Here is an 18,750-nt window from a genome sequence, read left to right on the forward strand (position 1 = left end):
CTTCACTTGGTCAGTGCATGCTCGCAGTACATGTCCTGGTTGGGGTATGTACGTACGTTCACTGTGCACTTATTGATGAAGCCAATGACTGATGTGGTGTACTCCTCAATGCCTTCTCAGGAATCCTGGAACATATTCCAGTCTGTGCTAGCAAAACAGTCCTGTAGCTTAGCATCTGCTTCATCTGACCACTTTTTTATTGATAAAGTCATTGGTGCTTCCTGTTTTAATTTTTGCTTGTAAGCAGGAATCAGGAGGATAGAATTATGGTCAGTTTTGCAAAATGGAGGGCGAGGGAGAGCTTTTTACACCATTTTAATCTGAAGAATCTCCTCTTTGTAATTATGTAAGTCAGGGCAGTATGCTCGGTTGTCATGGATCACTAGACCAGAAATAGTCAGAAGTTTTAATTTTTTCCCTACTATACCATCGAGGTGCGGATGTTTCGTTTATTTATTTATTTTTGTCCTAAGAACAGATTGTAGTGGTAAAATAAAAAGGGATACATTTTTGGTGCCATTTAGGGGAAGTGGAATTCTAAGCATCAGCAGTCAGAAGAGGATCTGCAAAGGTTTTTTTCAATTAATTTGCTATGGCCTCACGCTAGTGTTCCAGCTCAGCCAACGCTCTTTAGCCGTTTTTCAGCCTTGGGTGAATTTTGACTCATTCTATTGTCCAGCCTACTGTTGTCAATAGTTGTCTCAGTAACATTCTATTAAAATGGATACTTGCATAATGGAGCTAGCTAGCGCAACAATGAACCATAATCTCAACTCATGATGTTACTACTCTGCATTAATCTGCAGGTAGCTAACCAACCAGGTTCAATGTTAGCTAGCTAACATTAGGCTATAACTAGCCAAACAAATGGCTCTGAGATACGAATAATAAGATCATACACGTAATGTTAGCTAGCGAGCCAGCCAGGTAACGTTAGCTAGCTAGCTAAGAGTACACTTGAATAACTTGAAATTTAAAAATGTGAAACCTGTAATATCTGGAAATGTAGCTAGCTAGAATATCTTACCCGTATACATCATGGTTGAACGCTTCTCCCTGTCACAGATGCCATGGTTGCCCTTGGTTTGCAGATTTATTCCTGAGATTTGTGTTTTCTCCATCTGCTTAGCTATCATACTCTAATTCCACTGATTTCTGAACTCGGTCCTCCAGAAAGTGGTGAGCAACACTTATGCAGTACTACTAAGCAATTTATTTTTTTATAAAGCTGCGTTAGACAAGATTACCTACACATACTAACTAGCTCAAATAGACAGAAGGGTGGTATATGGCAGACCAATCCGAACTCATCTCTCAGCATGTCCAGCACACTCATTATCTCAGCCAAACATTGGTAGCGGGAAGGTTGCTGTCTTTTCTCTGGCTAAACCAACTAGGCTTGTAATTTAACAATTTTATTCGTATTTACAGATGGCATACATGTTTGTTATTAAGGCACATGAAAGTTCACAAGCTCCAGAAGGCATTTCTGCCAAAATATGCATTTAGATAAAAATAGAAAAAGATTACATTCAAATGGCTCTCATGTGAAGTAGTGACCCGCGACATATGCCTAGTTTCCTGAAACGGGTCACATATTTGGTAGACAGTGGAAACGCCAACCGGATGCTTCACATTTATACATCCGGTGAAATATCTGTCTCATTGGTCTGTCTGTGACTGTAGTATGAATCTGCAGGTAGCTAAAGCTAACCAACTAACATTAAGCTATAACTAGCAATGCAAATGGATTTCTGAGATGCAAATAATATTACTATACAGAACATACACATAACATTAGGTAGCGAGCCAGTAAGCTAATGTTTGCTAGCTAGCAAAAAATAAGCTTTAACTTGCAATGAAAAGTTTGAAAAGTAAAATACCTGAAAGATGTAGCTGGACACTTATCGCATACATGGATGAACGCTTCACTCCAGACTGGAACCACTTTAACTAACTAAGACATCCTGTGTCTTTTCCATTTTATTTGTAGCTTTATTTGTAGCTAGCTACAGCTTATTTGGCTCGTTGTGTCATGTCACTCTGGTTCACACTGACCGTGTGCAGAAAGTAGTCCATCACAACTTTTTCCCACAGATCTTGTCTATAGTGCCTGCTAAATTCAGGGCAACAATGTTGTTGAGAACAGTAGCAACCCTTTTGCAGTTCTCCATGGCTAATGTTATCTATTTCAAAACGGCCGCCGTAGCATGGATTATCAACACATACTGAGCAGTTTATGTTATGGACAGAAGCGTGCTTCATGGCAGATCAATCCGAACTCATCTCTCGGCATATCTCAGCCAATCATGGCTATCGGAAGGTTCCTGTCTTTTTTTCGTGGCTAAACCAACTAGGCTCGTAATTTAACCATTTTATTTGTATTTACAGATGGCATACAAGTTTGTTATTAAGGCACATGAAAGTTCATATGCTCCAAAATGCATTTCTGCCCCAAAAAGTATTTTGATATAAAAAAAATTTTTTTTCCTTAAAATGCCTCTCCTGTGAAGTAGTGATGTTCAATATATGCCTAGCTTCTGGAAATGGGTCACATTAAGCCTTTTCTCCCTTTCTCCTGAGGGCTACTCCACTTCCTGTGCACCTGTGACTGGTGCTTCCTGCTTCTGTCAGTCACCCTCTGCTTCACATTGGTCCTCGTCCCCTCAAACCGCATCCTATACACTGTCACAATCTCACATGCAGACACATACATGCACGCCCGCACACACACACATACACACAAACATACACAAACACATGCATCCCTGTCTCGTTGAAAGCAAGTGTTAGCAAGAGAGAAAATGTAGAGGGAGACAAAGAAAGAGAGCGAGATGGGGAGAGAGAGACAGGGGCAGGCTACCTCCGCCCACCACACCACTACCACAGGTCAGGGGGTGTTGTGGGTTTCCTACAGATGTCACCGGAAAACACACTATCTCTTGTGATAAGCCTACACACACCACACACTTTGTAGCTATAATGTATCAAGGATCAAGTGGGAACCAATGCTAGGGTCAGCCTAAAACCAATCACTTCAATTATCTACAGCTACCTTGAGCAGGTTTTGCAAAATCAACCAATCAATCAAACACATTCACCTAGACACTGGCATCCAGATGTGATATTGAAACAAAACTATTACAACAGATCAAATCAAAATACTTAATCAGTTTTTCATATTGTTTAAAAAAAGACAAATAAATGATGATTAGAAACATAATTGTAAGGCTGTACAAACTAGGGTAGATACTTTCATCTTTGATCATCTTTGGCTCAAACTGTTGACACTGATGATGGAGGCACAGTCCAGTCTTACATTGAAATCACAGTGAGGCATTTTAGTCCAAGACCTGAGTATACCATATACATTACAGTAGTTGTGAAGTTAAGCTCATTGGTCTATCTACATGCATGTCCATGGCTCCTGAGGCATGTTTGTATGTGTTACTCCTGCATGTGTTGGAGGGTCCTCTGGTAGTCTCCTGGAGCTGGAGGGGAGCTCTCCGTGTGTCCCTGGAGCTCATAGTCCCTAAGGTAGTGACTGCTGTTCTGCTGGGTGAAGTACAACAGTTCCCTGGCAAACATTGGCTCCACCTGCAACACATACAGAGGTCACACTATGAATGATGAATGACAATGAATAAAGATTGCTCATATTTACCAAATTTCTCCCTAGCTCTCCCTCTACTTTCTGCAAATCTGTAAGGTGTAAGCAATATGCACTGCACTGTTTATATCAATCCGGACCCTGCAGATCTACAAACATTGATGAGTTGGGGTCAAGGGGGAGGGAGCGATTTGGAACCGGTTGATAGAGTCCTTTCTGTCACATCATGACTAACAAGGCTAGGCAGGCTATAGAGATGTAATTTAGTTTAAACCTTTCTCATGTTGGACTGTTATTGAAATGCATTAAAACAGTGGAAGTATGTAGTGTACTGTACCTGTGCTGTGATCATCTTGGTCTGGCGTTGGGGATCTGGGTACTCGTCACCGAAACACAGCACCACCTGGTGCCTGGGCATGGGACGGCCATGTTGGGCATACCCCTGCAGCTCTGGAAGGAGGGAGGGAGTGTACAAAGAGTTTCTCACTTTATTTCACCCCAAATCATCAGTTTGCCCTCTAACAGCTGAAAACAGCTATTTTGCTCATGAAGGACGCACCTTCAGCTGAAGAAGGTTGGGTATTGTGATACAGTAGCACTGCAAGGAATATGCTATGCTGAGAGAATAAGGTTCACAGAATCAGAAAGAGGAGTCAGTTAAAAAAAAATCCAGTCATTTGCAAGGAAGTCCTTGGGTGTGAAAAATGAGTGATAAACCTGAAAACGGGGGGTGTTTCATGGAGAGACACCACGGATAGGCCGCCGCTAAGAACGTGACAAGTCTCTTACCCACTGATACCACAGTATGGAGAGGGACTTTACATTCTACAGTACGTCTCCTCCGATCATCTTCATCATCATCATCACCCCCATTATCATCATCATAATCAGCGTTATCATAAGCATCACAATCAAAATACTGTTTCTCACCAGTGAGGAACTGCTGAGTGTCAAACAGCTTGCAGGTCTGTTCTTTCTCCAGTTTGTTGGGTTTGTCCGTGTACGGGGCCAGCGGGCCCTCCCAGTACACTCGGCTCTGGCAAAGCCGCTTGGCATAGAGCCCATCTGACGCCATCCACAGGAGCACGCCCCTCTCCAGGACGTTGGGTAGCTTCTCCGCCCCCCTCCTCTGTGACTCGGGGTAAGGGGACGGGAACAGCACCACTTCTGCACCGCTGTACAGCTTGTCCCCAGGGCAGGGGGAGGACGGAGAGGAAGAGGAGGAAGAGGAGGAGGAAGACGAGGTGATCTGGCAGCCTTCAGGACCAGAGGTGGTTACCTTCTTGACCAAAGCCTCACGGTAGAACAGGGACACATGCAGTCGGAAGTCTGGAGGAGAGAGGGGGGAGGTTGTTAGAGAATAAACAAGCGAGTAGAAGTATTCCAAATAAAACAAGACGGACAGCTGTCTGAAAACAAATGTATAAACAGTGTATGTAGAAAGAAAGTGAATGAGGGAAGTTAGCAAACGACTGAACTTTACGACTTTCATAATCAGGGTACTTTAACTGTAGTGGTCTCTACAGTTACCCATCTAAAACATCAACAGTATACTCATAGAATACACTTAATATGAGAACAAACAACTAACCTTATTAAAACCCAGATTAGGGAAGTAATTGTCCTATAAATAGCTTCTAGTTTCTAGTGGTTGGTAACAAGAGATAACAATTCAGTACACTCCACTACATCTTACTACTCCTGCCCTTTGTGTCCAGCTGTCATTGCAATGTTCGGTGGTGTAGCAGTAGCAGCAGCTTCAGCAGCAGCAGCAGTAGTAACTAAGTAATGTAGTAGTAATAGAATACATATGTCTTTACCAGAAAGGGTGGCCATGTTGTGGTCCATTGTAAATGCTGTGGGGTGGGACTCTGAGGAGGAGTATGAATAGAAGGAGCCAGTGAACTGATAACCTGTGAGGAAAAGATGAAAGGAGTATTGTTATTGACCGATGAATAAGTGTTTACAGAGTACATTTCATCGCGGATAATGCACTACACCTTGTCGTCATGATTTTATCTCAGGAGGAACCTGACGAGAGCATGTCAAATAAAGCCCTCAATATTTTGTAGAAGTGGCAGCCACCAAAGCCTTCACTGTCAACCAAAAGCTTTTTTTACAACATGTGTGTTTGTCATACAATGACCTCAGCCTATACAATAGTGCACTGTCTTTTATATATATATATATATAATACCAGTCAAAAGTTTGGACACACATACACATTCAAATATATTTGATAACAGCTTTGCAGACTCTTGGCATTCTCTCAACCAGCTTCATGAGATAGTCAGTCACCTGGAATGCATTTCAATTAACAGGTGTGCCTTCTTAAAAGATCATTTGTGGAATGTATTTCCTTCTTAATGCGATTGAGCCAATCAGATGTGTTGTGACAAGGTAGGGGTGGTATACAGAATATAGCCATATTTGGTAAAAGACCAAGTCCATATTTTGGCAAGAACAGCTCAAATAAGGAAAGAGAAACAACAGTCCATTGTTACTTTAAGACAGGAAGGTCAGTCAATCATGAACATTTCAAGAACTTTGAAAGTTTTTGCAGTCTCAAAAACCATCAAGCGCTATGATGAAACTGGCCCTAATGAGGACCGCCACAGGAAAGGAAGACCCCGAGTTACCTCTGCTGCAGAAGTTCATTAGAGTTACCAGGCTCAGAAATTGCAGCCCAAATAAATGCTTCACAGAGTTCAAGTAACAACATCAACTGTTCAGAGGAGATTGCGTGAATCAGGCCTCCATGGTTGAATTGCTGCAAAGAAACCACGACAAAAGGACACCAATAAGAAGAAGAGACTTGCTTGGGCCAAGAAACATGAGCAATGGACATTAGACTGATGTAAATCTGCCCTTTGGTCTGATGAGTCCATATTTGAGATTTTTGGTTACAACCACCGTGTCTTTGTGAGAAGCAGAGTAGGTGAACGGATGATCTCAACATGTGTGGTTCTCACCGTGACGCATGGAGGAAGAGGTGTGATGGTGTGGAGGTGCTTTGCTGGTGACAATGTCTGTGATTTATTTCGAATTCAAGGCACACTTAACCAGCATGGCTACCACAGCATTCTGCAGCGATATGCCCTCTCTTCTGGTTTGCGCTTAGTGGGACTATCATTTGTTTTTCAACAAGACAATGACCCAACACACCTCCAGCCTGTGTAAGGGCTAAATGACCAAGAAGGAGAGTGATGGAGTACTGCATCAAATGACCTAGCCTCCACAATCACCCAACCTCAACCCAATTGAGATGAGAGCTTTTGACTGTTATTGTATATATATATATATATATATATATATATATATATGCAATACATTTGGAAAGTATTCAGACCCCTTTTTCCACATTTTGTGATGTTACAACCTTATTCTAAAGGATTAAATTAACTATTTCCTCATCAATCTACGGACAATAACCGATAATAACAGAGCGAAAACAGGTTTTCAGTAATGTTTGCAAATAAAAAACAGAAATAGCTTATTTACATAAGTATTCAGACTCTTTTCTATGAGATTCGAAAATGAACTCAGGTGCATCCTGTTTCCATTGATCATTCTTGAGATGTTTCTACAACTTTATTGGGGTCCACCTGTGGTAATTCAATTGATTGGACATGATTTGGAAAGGCACACACCTGTCTATGTAAAGTCCCACAGTTGACAGGGCATGACAGAGCAAAAACCAAGCCATGAGGTCGAAGGAATTGTCCGTAGATCTCAGAGACAGGATTGTGTCGAGGCACAGATCTGGGGAAGGGTACCAACACATTTCTGCAGCATTGAAGGTCCCCAAGAACACACTGGCCATCATTCCATCATTCTTAAATGGAAGACATTTGGAACCACCAAGACTCTTCCTAGAGCTGGCCGCCCGGCCAAACTGAGCAATCGGAAGAGAAGGGCCTTGGTCAGGGAGGTGACCAAGAACCTGATGGTCACTCTGACAGAGCTCCAGAGTTCCTCTGTGATGGGAGAACCTTCCAGAAGGACAACCATCCCTGCAGCCCTCCACCCATCAGGCCTTTATGGTAGACTGTCCAGAAAGAATCCAATCCTCAGTAAAAGGCACATGACAACCTGCTTGGTGTTTGCCAGAAAACACCTAAGGGACTCTCAGACCATGAGAAACAAGATTCTCTGGTCTGATGAAACCAAGATTGAACTCTTTGGCCTGAATGTCAAGCATCACGTCTGGAGGAAACCTGTTACCGTCCCTACGGTGAAGCATGGTGGTGGCAGCATCATTCTGTGGGCATGTTTTTCAGCGGCAAGAACTGGGAGACTAGTCAGGATTGAGGGAAAGATGAACAGAGCACAGTACAGAGAGATCATTGATGAAAACCTGCTCCAGAGTGCTCAGGACTCAGGAGTGCTCAGGGGCAGAAAGACAGATTTGTACCTTGTCAGCTTGGGGATTCAATCCAGCAAGGCCAGGGGGGGTGTGGTATATGGCCAATATCCCATGGCTAAGGGCTGTTCTGATGCACAACGCAATGCGGAGCGCCTGGATACAGCCCTTAGCCTTGGAATATTGGCCACATCCCACAGACCCCCAAGGTGCATTATTGCTATTATAAACTGGTTTCCAAAGTAATTAGAGCATTAACAAGAAATGTTTTGTCATGCCCGTGGTCAGCCAATCAGCAATCAGGGCTTGAAACACCCAGTTTATAAATATATGTACACAGTACACTGAAAAAAGTATATAAATGCAGCATTAAAGTGTTTGTCCCATGTTTCATGTGCTGAAATAAAAGATCCCAGAAATGTTCTGCATGCACAAATTTGCTTACATCCCTGTTAGTGAGGATTTATCCTTTGCTAAGATAATCCATTCACCTGACAAGTGTAGCATATCAAGAAGCTGATTAAACAGCATGATCATTATACAGGTGCACCTTGAGCTGGGGACAATGCAAGGCCACTCTAACTAATATGGACAGTTTTGTCACACAACAAAAAGCCACAGATGTTTCAAGTTTTGAGGAAGCGTACAATTGTCATGCTGACTGCAGGAAGGCCCACCAGAGCTCTTGCCAGAAAATGTAATGTTTTAGATAATTTGGCAGTACGTCCAACCAGCCTCACAACCGCAGACCCTGTGTAATCACGCCAGCCCAGGATCTCCACATCCAGATTCTTCAAATGCCCTATGGTGGCGGTGGGGTTATGATCTGGGCAGGAATAAACTATGGACAACAAACACAATTTCATTTTATCGATGGCAATTTTAATGCACAGAGATACCGTGACGAGATCTTGAGGCCATTGTTGTGCCATTCATCTGCAGCCATCACCTCATGTTTCAGTATGATAATGCACGGCCCCAAGTCGCATGGACCTGAACACATTTCCTGGAAGCTGAAAATGTCCCAGTTCTTCCATGGCCTGCATACACACCAGACATGACACCCATTGAGCTTGTTTGGGATGCTCTGGACTGGATCGACATGTACGACAGCGTATTTCTCTTCTCGCCAATATAGAGCTACTTTGCACTGCCATTGAAAAGGAGTGAGAAAACATTCCACAGGCCACAATCAACAGCCTGCTCAAATCTATAGGAAGGAGATGTGTGGCGCTGCATGAGGCAAATGGTGGTCACACCAGATACTGACAGGTTTTCTGATCCAACAGATTTATATCTGTTTTCCCAGTCATGTGACATCCATTGATTAGGGTTTAATGAATTTATTTAAATTGACTGATTTACTTATATGAACTGTAACTCAGTAAAATCGTTTACATTTTTCCTTGTTGCGTTTATATGAAGGTTAACTGAATAAATACAAATAAATATACTGTGTATACTTCTCTCCATTATCTGTTCTTTCCTGTAATCAGTGCCCACCCCATAACCATGGCCATGCTATGCCATGTCTCACCGTTATCTGTGTGTGGCCCGGTGTGCCACAGTCGGCTGAGTGGCGATGGGTAGTGGCACTGGCTATACTGCAGCTCAACGTGGGGTGGCTGATGGTGCTGAGGCTGAGGTTGCTGCTGGTGGTCCTGTGTGTGGCTGTACTCCTTCCACTCCTTCCTCTCCTGGGGAACTATGTAGCTGCCAGACACCTTGGGACAAGCCAGGGGGAGAGGAGACAGCTGTTAGTCAGATAGTGGTGGGTTCCTGATCCACACACAGCAGGAAGAGAGAGTTGTGAAGAACTTTGAAGATCTGAAGACCTTTGAAGGTACATGTTGCAGGGGTAAACAAATGATGTTACCTGGCTGTGTAGAGTTGGGTACAGAGAGTGCATGGGGTAGTTGCTCTCTGAGCTCATATGTAACGTTGTCTCTGCCATCTTGATCCCTACATAACGGAAATGTAACACTAGACATCACACATAGAACTCTCTATATTCCAATCTACAATGCACAATGAAAAATGATGTGGAGGTCCCTCAGAAATGTGTGTAATCCTCAATAGAAAAAATCTCACTATAGTCAACATTATTAGAGCTGTTTCAACAGAGCTCACATGCTATTCAGCCCCTTCAAACAGTTGAACACAACAACTATACAAGCTTGCGATAACAACTTTTGATTCAAGTGTTTGAACCCCCAGGTTGCAGGTTTGGTCTTTAAGAGTCACTCCTGAGACTGTCATATGAGAGTGACAAAGGGGTCTTCTGTCTAGCCTTCAGCCTTCGTTATGCAAGGTTAAGTGTGTATGTTGTGCATTCTGCACGGGTAAACCGAAGCCCTCTAAAAAAAGCTCAGAGGCCTTTTTGGTCGATGCATCGGCTTCCTCTCGGCTTCCTGCCTCATTAGACTATGGTGGCAAAATGAAACATTGCTGGCTGTATGTGTGTCTGCTCGGGTATGTTAGAGTTAGACAGTGTTTTCATTACCTTTGACATATGAAATCTGTGACATCACCTGCCAGTAGCCGTTATAAATTAATTATGGTATAGTAGACATTTCTGACAGCAGATTACACTTGTGACATGGACTTGACTTTGGAAATACAGCCATTAGATGAACAAAACTTGCCTCTCTTAGCTCCCTCCGGTATGATTCTGTAGACTTTGTAAGGGTCTGATATATCAAGTTGGCTTCTCTCCACCAGCTCGTCAAAGTCATTACTTTTGTTAAGAGCACATCGCAGTCTAGTCTTCCATGTGGGGGGGTCTGGTTTGTCCACTCCTTCCCTGTGTTTCCCTTTGAACAATGCCCAAGCCTGCAATAATCAACAGCATAATAAATTGACTTGATTTATACTTTCTCTCTGCATTCAATTTAAATGTATCTGGCAATAATTAAGGCATTAGTAGGCCTGCATCAAAATCAACATGCATTGGTCTTTGCCTTGAACAAAGATGATCACTGAAAACAACAACAGGTAGTCTATAGAAAATAATGTAAATTACAAGTAGACTAGGTCTGGAGAGTGAATTGAGTGACTGAATATGATTGAGTTAGCAATACTTCATGGGGTACCTGCACACTGTATTCAATATTCACCCGTTGTATATAGTAACTAAAAAGTAGAAGAACAAAACTGTAGAGAAGTATGGTGAAGTGAGTGTGTTGGTCCAAACGCACCTTGAAGAGTGCAGCATCCTCCTCTCGATTGTAGTCCTGTTTGCCCGCATGTTTCCACGGGATCCTGAAAATGCTTTTCTCGCCATTCTCCCAAACCAGTCCGGGATAGCTACTGCTGTTAATCTGATCGATCAGCCACTGTCTAAGTTTCCCGTTGCCGCAGCTCACTGACAGACCGCTGTCCCCCTCTAAGTTCATCTCTGTCAAAAAGCACATGCAAAGGTAGGTAATGTGCGTTGCAATAAGTCCGTTATCATGCAATGCAAAACAATGTCAATTGGTGCTGAGTGATGAAGGTTAATGTTATCAGGGAAGTCACACTTTTATAAAAATTTTAAAAATGCCATGCTTTCATGAAATGAAGCTATAATATCACAACTTATTTGATAGTATATATTTGTTGATTAAATATGCACTAACACATTTATTATTATTTATTTTTTAATTGCATAAAATAAATCACATACAAAATAGGTAGGCCTTAATTTAAGAATGAAACCCTTCTGGATGTCTTGGGTTGTTTTAATTCAAAGACAATGGAATTCATATTTTGTAGGCTCATAAGTAAAATCAGAAAAACAGTGTTATAATCACATGCATAAAATAAATAACATAATAGTCTTTAAGTGCATCAACATCACTGCATCAACTTCAGAACGTTCCCCTCTCTTATGTTTCCTATAGCCTACTGTGAGTGAGAATAAACTCCTTACCTCTAACCATGTGAGCTTCTCTGACAAGTGATGAAATCGATTTCACTGACACAGTTCTCAAGTGAGAGCATCGGGTGCCCTATTCATATAGTCAGTCACATCTTGATGTGTCGGTGCCGCGACTGGGAGGAGCTGCAGTTCTCTGAAGCTTATCGAGAACAACCTACAGTCGATGGGGAATCCCTCTCGAGTGGCAAACACAGGAAGCAAACGTCACCATGGAATGGAACAATTACCTGTGTCAATATCAAAAAAGAAACTCCCTAAAATCGTAATTATGTCAATAGATTCCATTACCATTATATGTTTATGCTTTAAATACTGTTTTATAAAGTCAAAAAATATAATTGTTCTTGTGCTGTTGTTTTCATAATGTAGTTATATGGCAATTAAAATGTACTCAATCATCCTGCAAGTTAATTACAGTAGCCTATGACATTGATGAAAATATGGGAAATTTTAGTGGAGTGTGTTTTCATTTCATTCACATATACAATATAGCCTCAATTTGTTTTACTGTGGTTATACTGCTGCCCTCCAGTGGTTGTGTCATGCACATAACCTTTAATATCAACTGGGTCTAATTCATTGGCTGCATGCTATATCTATTGGAGAAGGGCTACATTATATGTAGGTGCGTGGGTAGGTAGGCAACAGACAAATTCAAATGCATCCCTTTTCAGAGCCAGTGGCACTCATGCCCAGCTCTCTGTATCCCTCCAATGCTGACAGAGGGGGCTGAAAATGTTGTTTTTACTGCTGTCATGCAAGGCTTCCTTGCATGACAGGAAATAGACCCAGAAACAGAGGTAAACAGAGCAGAGAATGTCTGTCTATTATCACATTGTATCTGACAGCATAGCAGACCTACCGGTAGTTAATAACAATTTCATCTCAGTCATAATTCCATCTTTAATCCTTGTATTAATGCACAAAAAGCTGACGTTGCTTCAAGTAGGAACAAATGACATGACAACAATATCATACATTTTCGAGATTTAGAAAAACAAGTACAAATGCTGAACGTGCCATACATAACTAAACACTGTACATAAATTAGGGGTAATAAAACCAGTGGTATTAGCCATAATAAAACATCAATAAACATTCTCAAAATGGTGCATCCATTGACCCACCCTCCCCTAGTCTTCTCCAGTAGAGGGACAACAACAGAGAGAGAGACTGGTCTAACAGCGTACCGACAGAGAAAGAACCCCCCCACCCACCCTCTAGGGGCCAGAGTGGTATCATCCCACAGTGTAAGCCTTCAGACCTGGATAAGGGATCTCAGGTACCCTGCAATCCTGGAGGGGTGGACGGCTCAACATTCACCTCCACCCCCACCCCATTGGGTTTGAAACTCTTGGCCAACAGGATGCGAATGTCATCCTCGTCGTTGAAGGGCCTCTCTTTGTATAATTGCCAAAGCCACTCCCTGAACTGCAGAGACATACAACAAAATACAGTATGTCAATATTATTGTCTATTGAGGCAGATGTATTCTCTTTCTAAAGTAACTACAGCATAGTCTGACTCCTCGCTCTGAAGGCTTTAATGCTTAAAGGCCCGGTGCAGTCAAAAATGGGAATATTCCTGTGTTTTTTATTCCACATTATGAGGCTGGAACAATACTGTGAAATTTTGAAAATGATGATAATGCCCTTTTAGTGTAAGAGCTGTTTGAAAAGACCGCCTGAATTATCAGCCTATTTTGGTGGGATGGAGTTTTGATGACATCACCAGTCTGTAAATGAGTTAATAGACAAATAAGAAAGAGTGTTCGAAACATGGCCAGATTACCAAACGGACACCCGGACTGCATGTGATAGCAAAATGTGTAGAATTTATTTTCTTGTTCCTTTTTGACCATTTTAATTGAAAACAATCACAGTAAGGTACTTAACTGTTACCCGGAAACAACTTGTTACCCGGAAATGATTTGATATTGAGATAAAAACGGCTGCATTGGAACTTTAACACATTCCTTTTTAATGATAAGTAACTTTTTATAGAACTTCCATTTTCCTCCAAGAATGACATTTTCCCATCTATCCTTCCTCTATCCCCCTCTGTATTGACCTGGTCAGCGTGATTGGTCTCAAACTCCTGGAGCTGGCGCTGGAAGCCCAGGTTGGGCCCAGCGCAGGGCCGAGCCACCCTCACAGCAGCCAGAGCCTCCTGCCAGCCCAGGCCTGTCACCGTCATGATGTAGGCCACCACCAGGGTGACACTCCGAGACACACCCGCCAGACTCCATGGAGAGAGGGATGGATGGTGAAGGAGAGATGGATAGGAGTGGGTATGGCCATGATAGAGATAAAAGGACATCAGCAGAAGGCCATATTAAAAGACAATACATTGAATTGGAAGTCAAACAAAGGAGGGTATGCTGTGGAGGCAACATTAGAGATTGAATATCCTCTGTATTTCTCAGAAGACCCTCAACCTCACCAGATATACCTCAGATAGCTTAACAAACACAATACATTCAAATCAAGATTGTTGTTTGGGGAAGTTCAAGAATAGCATTCTGCGTTATCTAGCTGTCTTCTGCTTACCATCGTCACACATGGGTTCACTTGTGAGCACTCAGTTAAACCCAGAGATACAGTAGCAGTTGGACAAATAAAGTTGTTTTGTATTTGATAAAGTTTCTCACCAGTGGACCAGACAACCCTCTCCTTTGAGACGGGACTCGTGGATGAACATGATGCTCTGTTTAAAGTGCATTCTCCTGAGAATGACACAAATACAGGTTATGTAAGGGCATAAGCAGGTCATAAAAAAGTTACAAACCAGTTGCTATTCCCATAATGGTAACACAATTGTATCAGTTGTGGAAAAGAAAGTACATAGGACAAGTAACACTTAAGTCGCCAAAAAAACGTGCCCCCTCCCTAGTCATAAAAACTGGGGTGATGAGTGGTTAAGGGTGTGCGAGCGATGAGGTATGCGTGATGAGAGGGCCATAGGGGTGAGGATGGGTGTGTTCTACTAGGCTCTAGGACCATCCATCTATCCTCCTGACAAGACCAGGATGAGAAACTGTTGTCTGTCTCCATCTCTGGTTAGTCAGGGCCAGTTTCGTATTTCGCCTGCAGGTTTCACACCGCGCTGGAGCGTCGAGGCGTGGGGGTAACAGGGGTTAATGACAGCGACATCTGTGTGTGTGTGTGTGTGTGTGTGTGTGTGTGTGTGTGTGTGTGTGTGTGCGTGTGCGTTTTGGGGAGTGTTATAAAAATAGAGGCACAGTGCAGATGGACGAGGCAACACTGCAGTACAGAACCATAGACTTCCTGTTCCTTCCTGCATATCAGAGGACCAGACCTCCTGCATTCTACGCCCTTAACCAGAGTAAATGTGTGTGCGTGTGTTTCAGCATTATCTATCCACCTATCTATGTATGTATGTATAATATGTGTTGTTATGAGTGCTCAGTACATCTCTGTATATGTTTGTGTCTTAATCTTAGTGTGTAAAAAATCCCTCCATGATTTCTCAATAAGAAATAAGAAGCTGAATCACCTTGTCATCTAGTAATTTATTCAGTGCTTTGATTCACAGCTAAATGGTGAGAATGTGAGAATCATTTTCATACCAATAGAACATGAACTAGAGACGCCCACACAGAGTGTATCTGCCGGATAGAATGGATATGAATGGTCTACCTCGCTTCAGTCCTGTGCTGTTTGTTCTGTTCTGTACCCGGTAGCCTTGAGCACTGTGTGGTGCTGTGTATTTGGGTACTTACAGGTTTTGTGTGGGCAGGTCTGCTGCTGAGATGCACAGATAAGTCATCCCCTGCAGGACAACGGCCAACTGTTAAACGGTCTAACACACAATCACAATCTAATAGGCAAAGTCAGACAACAGGATCGTTGGAAACACCACTCACTACACACTATTACATCCATGCTGAATCCTCGGTCTTACAAGTGTTTCTGCAAACAGCAAGAACCATTATGTAAGCTTACACACAAGGGCCTTGCCTATAGGCTGTGTTTGTGAAGGTGTGATTGCAGCTGTAGTGAGGAAGTGATGGAAGGGGACAGACCTTGCTAGTTGCTAGAGGGAGTAGTAGAATGCGAGAGCACCGAGTTCCACACAAGCTCGAGCGAAAGCACTGGGTCAGAAACTCAAATGAAACTCCTCTCTGCCAAATCCCCCGCCTAAACTCTCCCACAGAGCTCATACAGGCTCCAACAGATGATTTCTATTGAAGTCATGGGAACCTGGTTGGTTTGGGATGGGGCATAGTCTAATGCTACACGCTAAGCCCTACTCTCATACTGCAGTCCGGAATTACCTGACAGACAGGTCCAGGGGCAAACACGCACCATACTCTTCCCATGACTGTCATACGTGCAATTCATTTCCTTAAACAAACTGTGCGCGCATATTTCGATGGTATAAACATGATTGATATGTTTGACATCCATCTAAATTTGATTTTTTTCAAAACTGGATTTTAAGCGTGCATGATACGGGATAAGCATGAATGAACGTGTGTAAATGCATGCGTCGGCTATCATTACATCACGTGTACATTCATTCATATAATAGCCTCATGCGTAAAACATTTCTGAGGTGGTATTTAGCTTCGTTCTAGTAAATGGCGCCCTGGGAAGTGTTTTCTTACCGGCAGGATAGGGGCTGCACTGTCATGGATGGAGAGGATGTGTGTGATGTTGTTCCTCGTTAACTGTTCCCTGTCCCTCGCATCTGCGAGAGAAAAAAAGGTATCGAATGACAAACTAGAAATATCCATTAGAATCTTGAAATATTCATAGAACGTTCTCAAAATGAATGTGCCACTGAAATGTACTGGAAGGGGAAAACAGTGACGGATGACGCTTGTCTTGTCCTTAGCTCAAGCCTTTGACCAGTAGAGTGGGGGGAAGAAACACATACCTTTGAAGTTTCCCAAGTACAAGTCAGGCAGGACCTATGGGAAGGTAAGCATAGAATATTAATGTGTGACCTCTTGTTTACATTCATTCACTGGTGTACATAAACCTAACATAATTACAACACGCATTAAAATCATTACCCAAATAGCTAGGCTAAGTAACCATATTACTAGTCAAAATACAAGCCCCCTGGCTTATTCTACCATTACTGACATCAAAGACGAAACTCAAATATATAGCCTGTATACTCCAGGAAAGACAATGTGGAGGTGCAGGGACAGTATATTTAGTTTGACACCAAATACCAGAGGCGAGTGAGCTCAGACAACTGATACGTGTCACTCTGACTCCGCACAAAATAATGGTGATAATAAGAAATGTTAATGGGGATATGTGTGTGTGTGTGTGTGTGTGTGTGTGTGTGTGTGTGTGTGTGTGTGTGTGTGTGTGTGTGTGTGTGTGTGTGTGTGTGTGCGTGCGTGTGCGTGGTAAAAGTCTTTATCCCTCATCCCGCAGCTGGAATAACACCGATGAGGGTTGCAGAAATATTTTCCAATTGAAATGAGTTGATGACGCCTGTTGTGTACAACAAGTACCAAGCCAACTTTTGAAAAGGTCAATCGCTAAAGTATTCATGACATGTAGCCTACAGTATGTGATAACACACAGCAATGCATTACACCCAGAACAAGTAATATCACCAAACCATGTGGTTTGTTTTCGATGGAATTTGTCCACTGTGTAGCCAAGGAGTTGGAATTTAAAAGTACAACGCCTACAGACCGGGTGTGTGTGAAAGCTGCTTTGAAAGACACCTAGATTAATTCAAGTGTACAGTGTACAGTACATAGAGCAGCAAAGTGACAATCTTATGGCATAAAGTGGAAATGATATTACGCAAGTGTATACCTGATTCAATATAATACATTAGGCGTAATATGTTTTTACTGCAGCAATAGAACACACACATTAAACACAGCTGACTACGCGTTCTTGATTGACATCGTATAATTAATTGAAACCTGCGGTCTACCGAATTAGTGTACGCGAAGACCGAGTATATATGAGCGCATGCACGTAGGCTATATTTCAACAAATAACATACCTTATTGAGCCCATTACCCATTGAAATCAAATACGTCTGTAGAACCAACGAATGGAAGGAAAATTACGTAAAATATTGTTGCACTCTTGTCTCGAGAAGTAGTTCTCCAAAGGCTTTCCCAAAAGCTCCCCAAATTGCGAGCGAGTACCTCACACAGTCCGCAACAGCGTGGTGGTGCCAAATAGTGATGGGTCTTTCACGAACGAACGGCTCTAAGAGCCGGCTCTTGTAGGTGAACGTTGGAAGCTGGCTCGCATATCAGAAGAGCCGAATCTATTTCTAAAAATATATATTTAAAAAAATATATATGAATAATCAAAATATTTAAATGAATAGAATTAACTAACTCAAAGATCGAAAAAAGAAATAAAATAATATAGGCCTAAATGCTCATGCGCACACACATTCTTTCTGACTGTCTGCTCAGAATCTGTTGTTCCTGTCAATCAGACACGCAGTGTCAACCAATGAACCAAAGATGCGTGAGGGAGGGCCGAGCCAACTCACTCACAGTCACACACTTAGCAGCTGAGGAGAGAGAGGAAGGACAGCTGTGAAAACAACAGCTGGAAAATGATTCGGAAGCGCAGTAGCATTTGGATGCATTTTAATAATGTAGACAATGTTAGAGCAAAGTGTAGAATTTGTCAAAACAAAATCTCATATAAAGCTGGTTCTACGCACAACCTACACCGGCATATGCGAACTGTGCACCCAACTGTGAAGCTAGCTGTAGCGGAGCTTCGAGAAACTAGCGGGCCTGCTAGTGATAGTGGTGGAGCCAGCACCTCCACAGGTGGAGATGTATCCACTCAGTCAAGGAGGCCTACTCCGCGACCCACAGCAACTCAG

The 18,750-nt window shown here is 42.5% G+C and overlaps 2 protein-coding genes across 4 annotated transcripts; both read right to left on the reverse strand.

The window, feature by feature from the left end:
• Positions 1–1,399: 1,399 nt before the first annotated feature.
• On the reverse strand, positions 1,400–11,929 carry irf-10 (interferon regulatory factor 10). 2 transcript variants are annotated; one of them, NM_001310139.1, is given in 9 exon segments: positions 3,107–3,597; positions 3,948–4,060; positions 4,541–4,939; positions 5,431–5,523; positions 9,511–9,697; positions 9,850–9,935; positions 10,619–10,805; positions 11,171–11,370; positions 11,884–11,929. In NM_001310139.1, coding segments are annotated over 9 exon segments (1,425 nt in total). In that variant the 5' UTR covers positions 11,894–11,929; the 3' UTR covers positions 3,107–3,447.
• Positions 11,930–12,777: 848 nt separating this feature from the next.
• LOC149970783 (dual specificity protein phosphatase 22-B-like) lies at positions 12,778–18,330 on the reverse strand. 2 transcript variants are annotated; one of them, XM_021588587.3, is made up of 7 exons: positions 17,899–18,330; positions 16,795–16,828; positions 16,523–16,605; positions 15,635–15,684; positions 14,543–14,617; positions 13,963–14,134; positions 12,778–13,323 (listed from the first exon to the last, which is right to left on the reverse strand). In XM_021588587.3, exons 1-7 carry the CDS (start codon positions 17,917–17,919, stop codon positions 13,171–13,173), a joined length of 588 nt encoding a protein of 195 aa, XP_021444262.1. In that variant the 5' UTR covers positions 17,920–18,330; the 3' UTR covers positions 12,778–13,170. The 2 variants fall into 2 exon arrangements, with proteins under 2 accessions (XP_021444262.1, XP_090081622.1); XM_090225496.1 differs by lacking the exon at positions 12,778–13,323 and having other exon boundaries at positions 13,704–14,134.
• Positions 18,331–18,750: the final 420 nt, after the last annotated feature.

The sequence above is a fragment of the Oncorhynchus mykiss genome, chromosome 28 (assembly GCF_057628025.1).
Source record: "Oncorhynchus mykiss isolate SJ-2025 chromosome 28, ASM5762802v1, whole genome shotgun sequence".
Lineage (NCBI taxonomy): Eukaryota > Metazoa > Chordata > Actinopteri > Salmoniformes > Salmonidae > Oncorhynchus > Oncorhynchus mykiss.

What these genes read in the sequence shown, in the direction of transcription:
- irf-10 (XM_021588585.3), bottom strand. Translation starts at nt 11,386, where the DNA reads ATGTGCTTTTTGACAGAGATGAACTTAGAGGGGGACAGCGGTCTGTCA. An exon ending in AGGATGCTGCACTCTTCAAG is followed by an intron (nt 10,806 to 11,170) that starts GTGCGTTTGGAC and finishes TGATTATTGCAG; the next exon opens with GCTTGGGCATTGTTCAAAGG. An exon ending in ACCCAACTCTACACAGCCAG is followed by an intron (nt 9,698 to 9,849) that starts GTAACATCATTT and finishes GCTTGTCCCAAG; the next exon opens with GTGTCTGGCAGCTACATAGT.
- LOC149970783 (XM_090225496.1), bottom strand. Translation starts at nt 17,919, where the DNA reads ATGGGTAATGGGCTCAATAAG. An exon ending in GTACTTGGGAAACTTCAAAG is followed by an intron (nt 16,606 to 16,794) that starts GTATGTGTTTCT and finishes TTTCTCTCGCAG; the next exon opens with ATGCGAGGGACAGGGAACAG. An exon ending in GTGCAGCCCCTATCCTGCCG is followed by an intron (nt 15,685 to 16,522) that starts GTAAGAAAACAC and finishes GTTGTCCTGCAG; the next exon opens with GGGATGACTTATCTGTGCAT.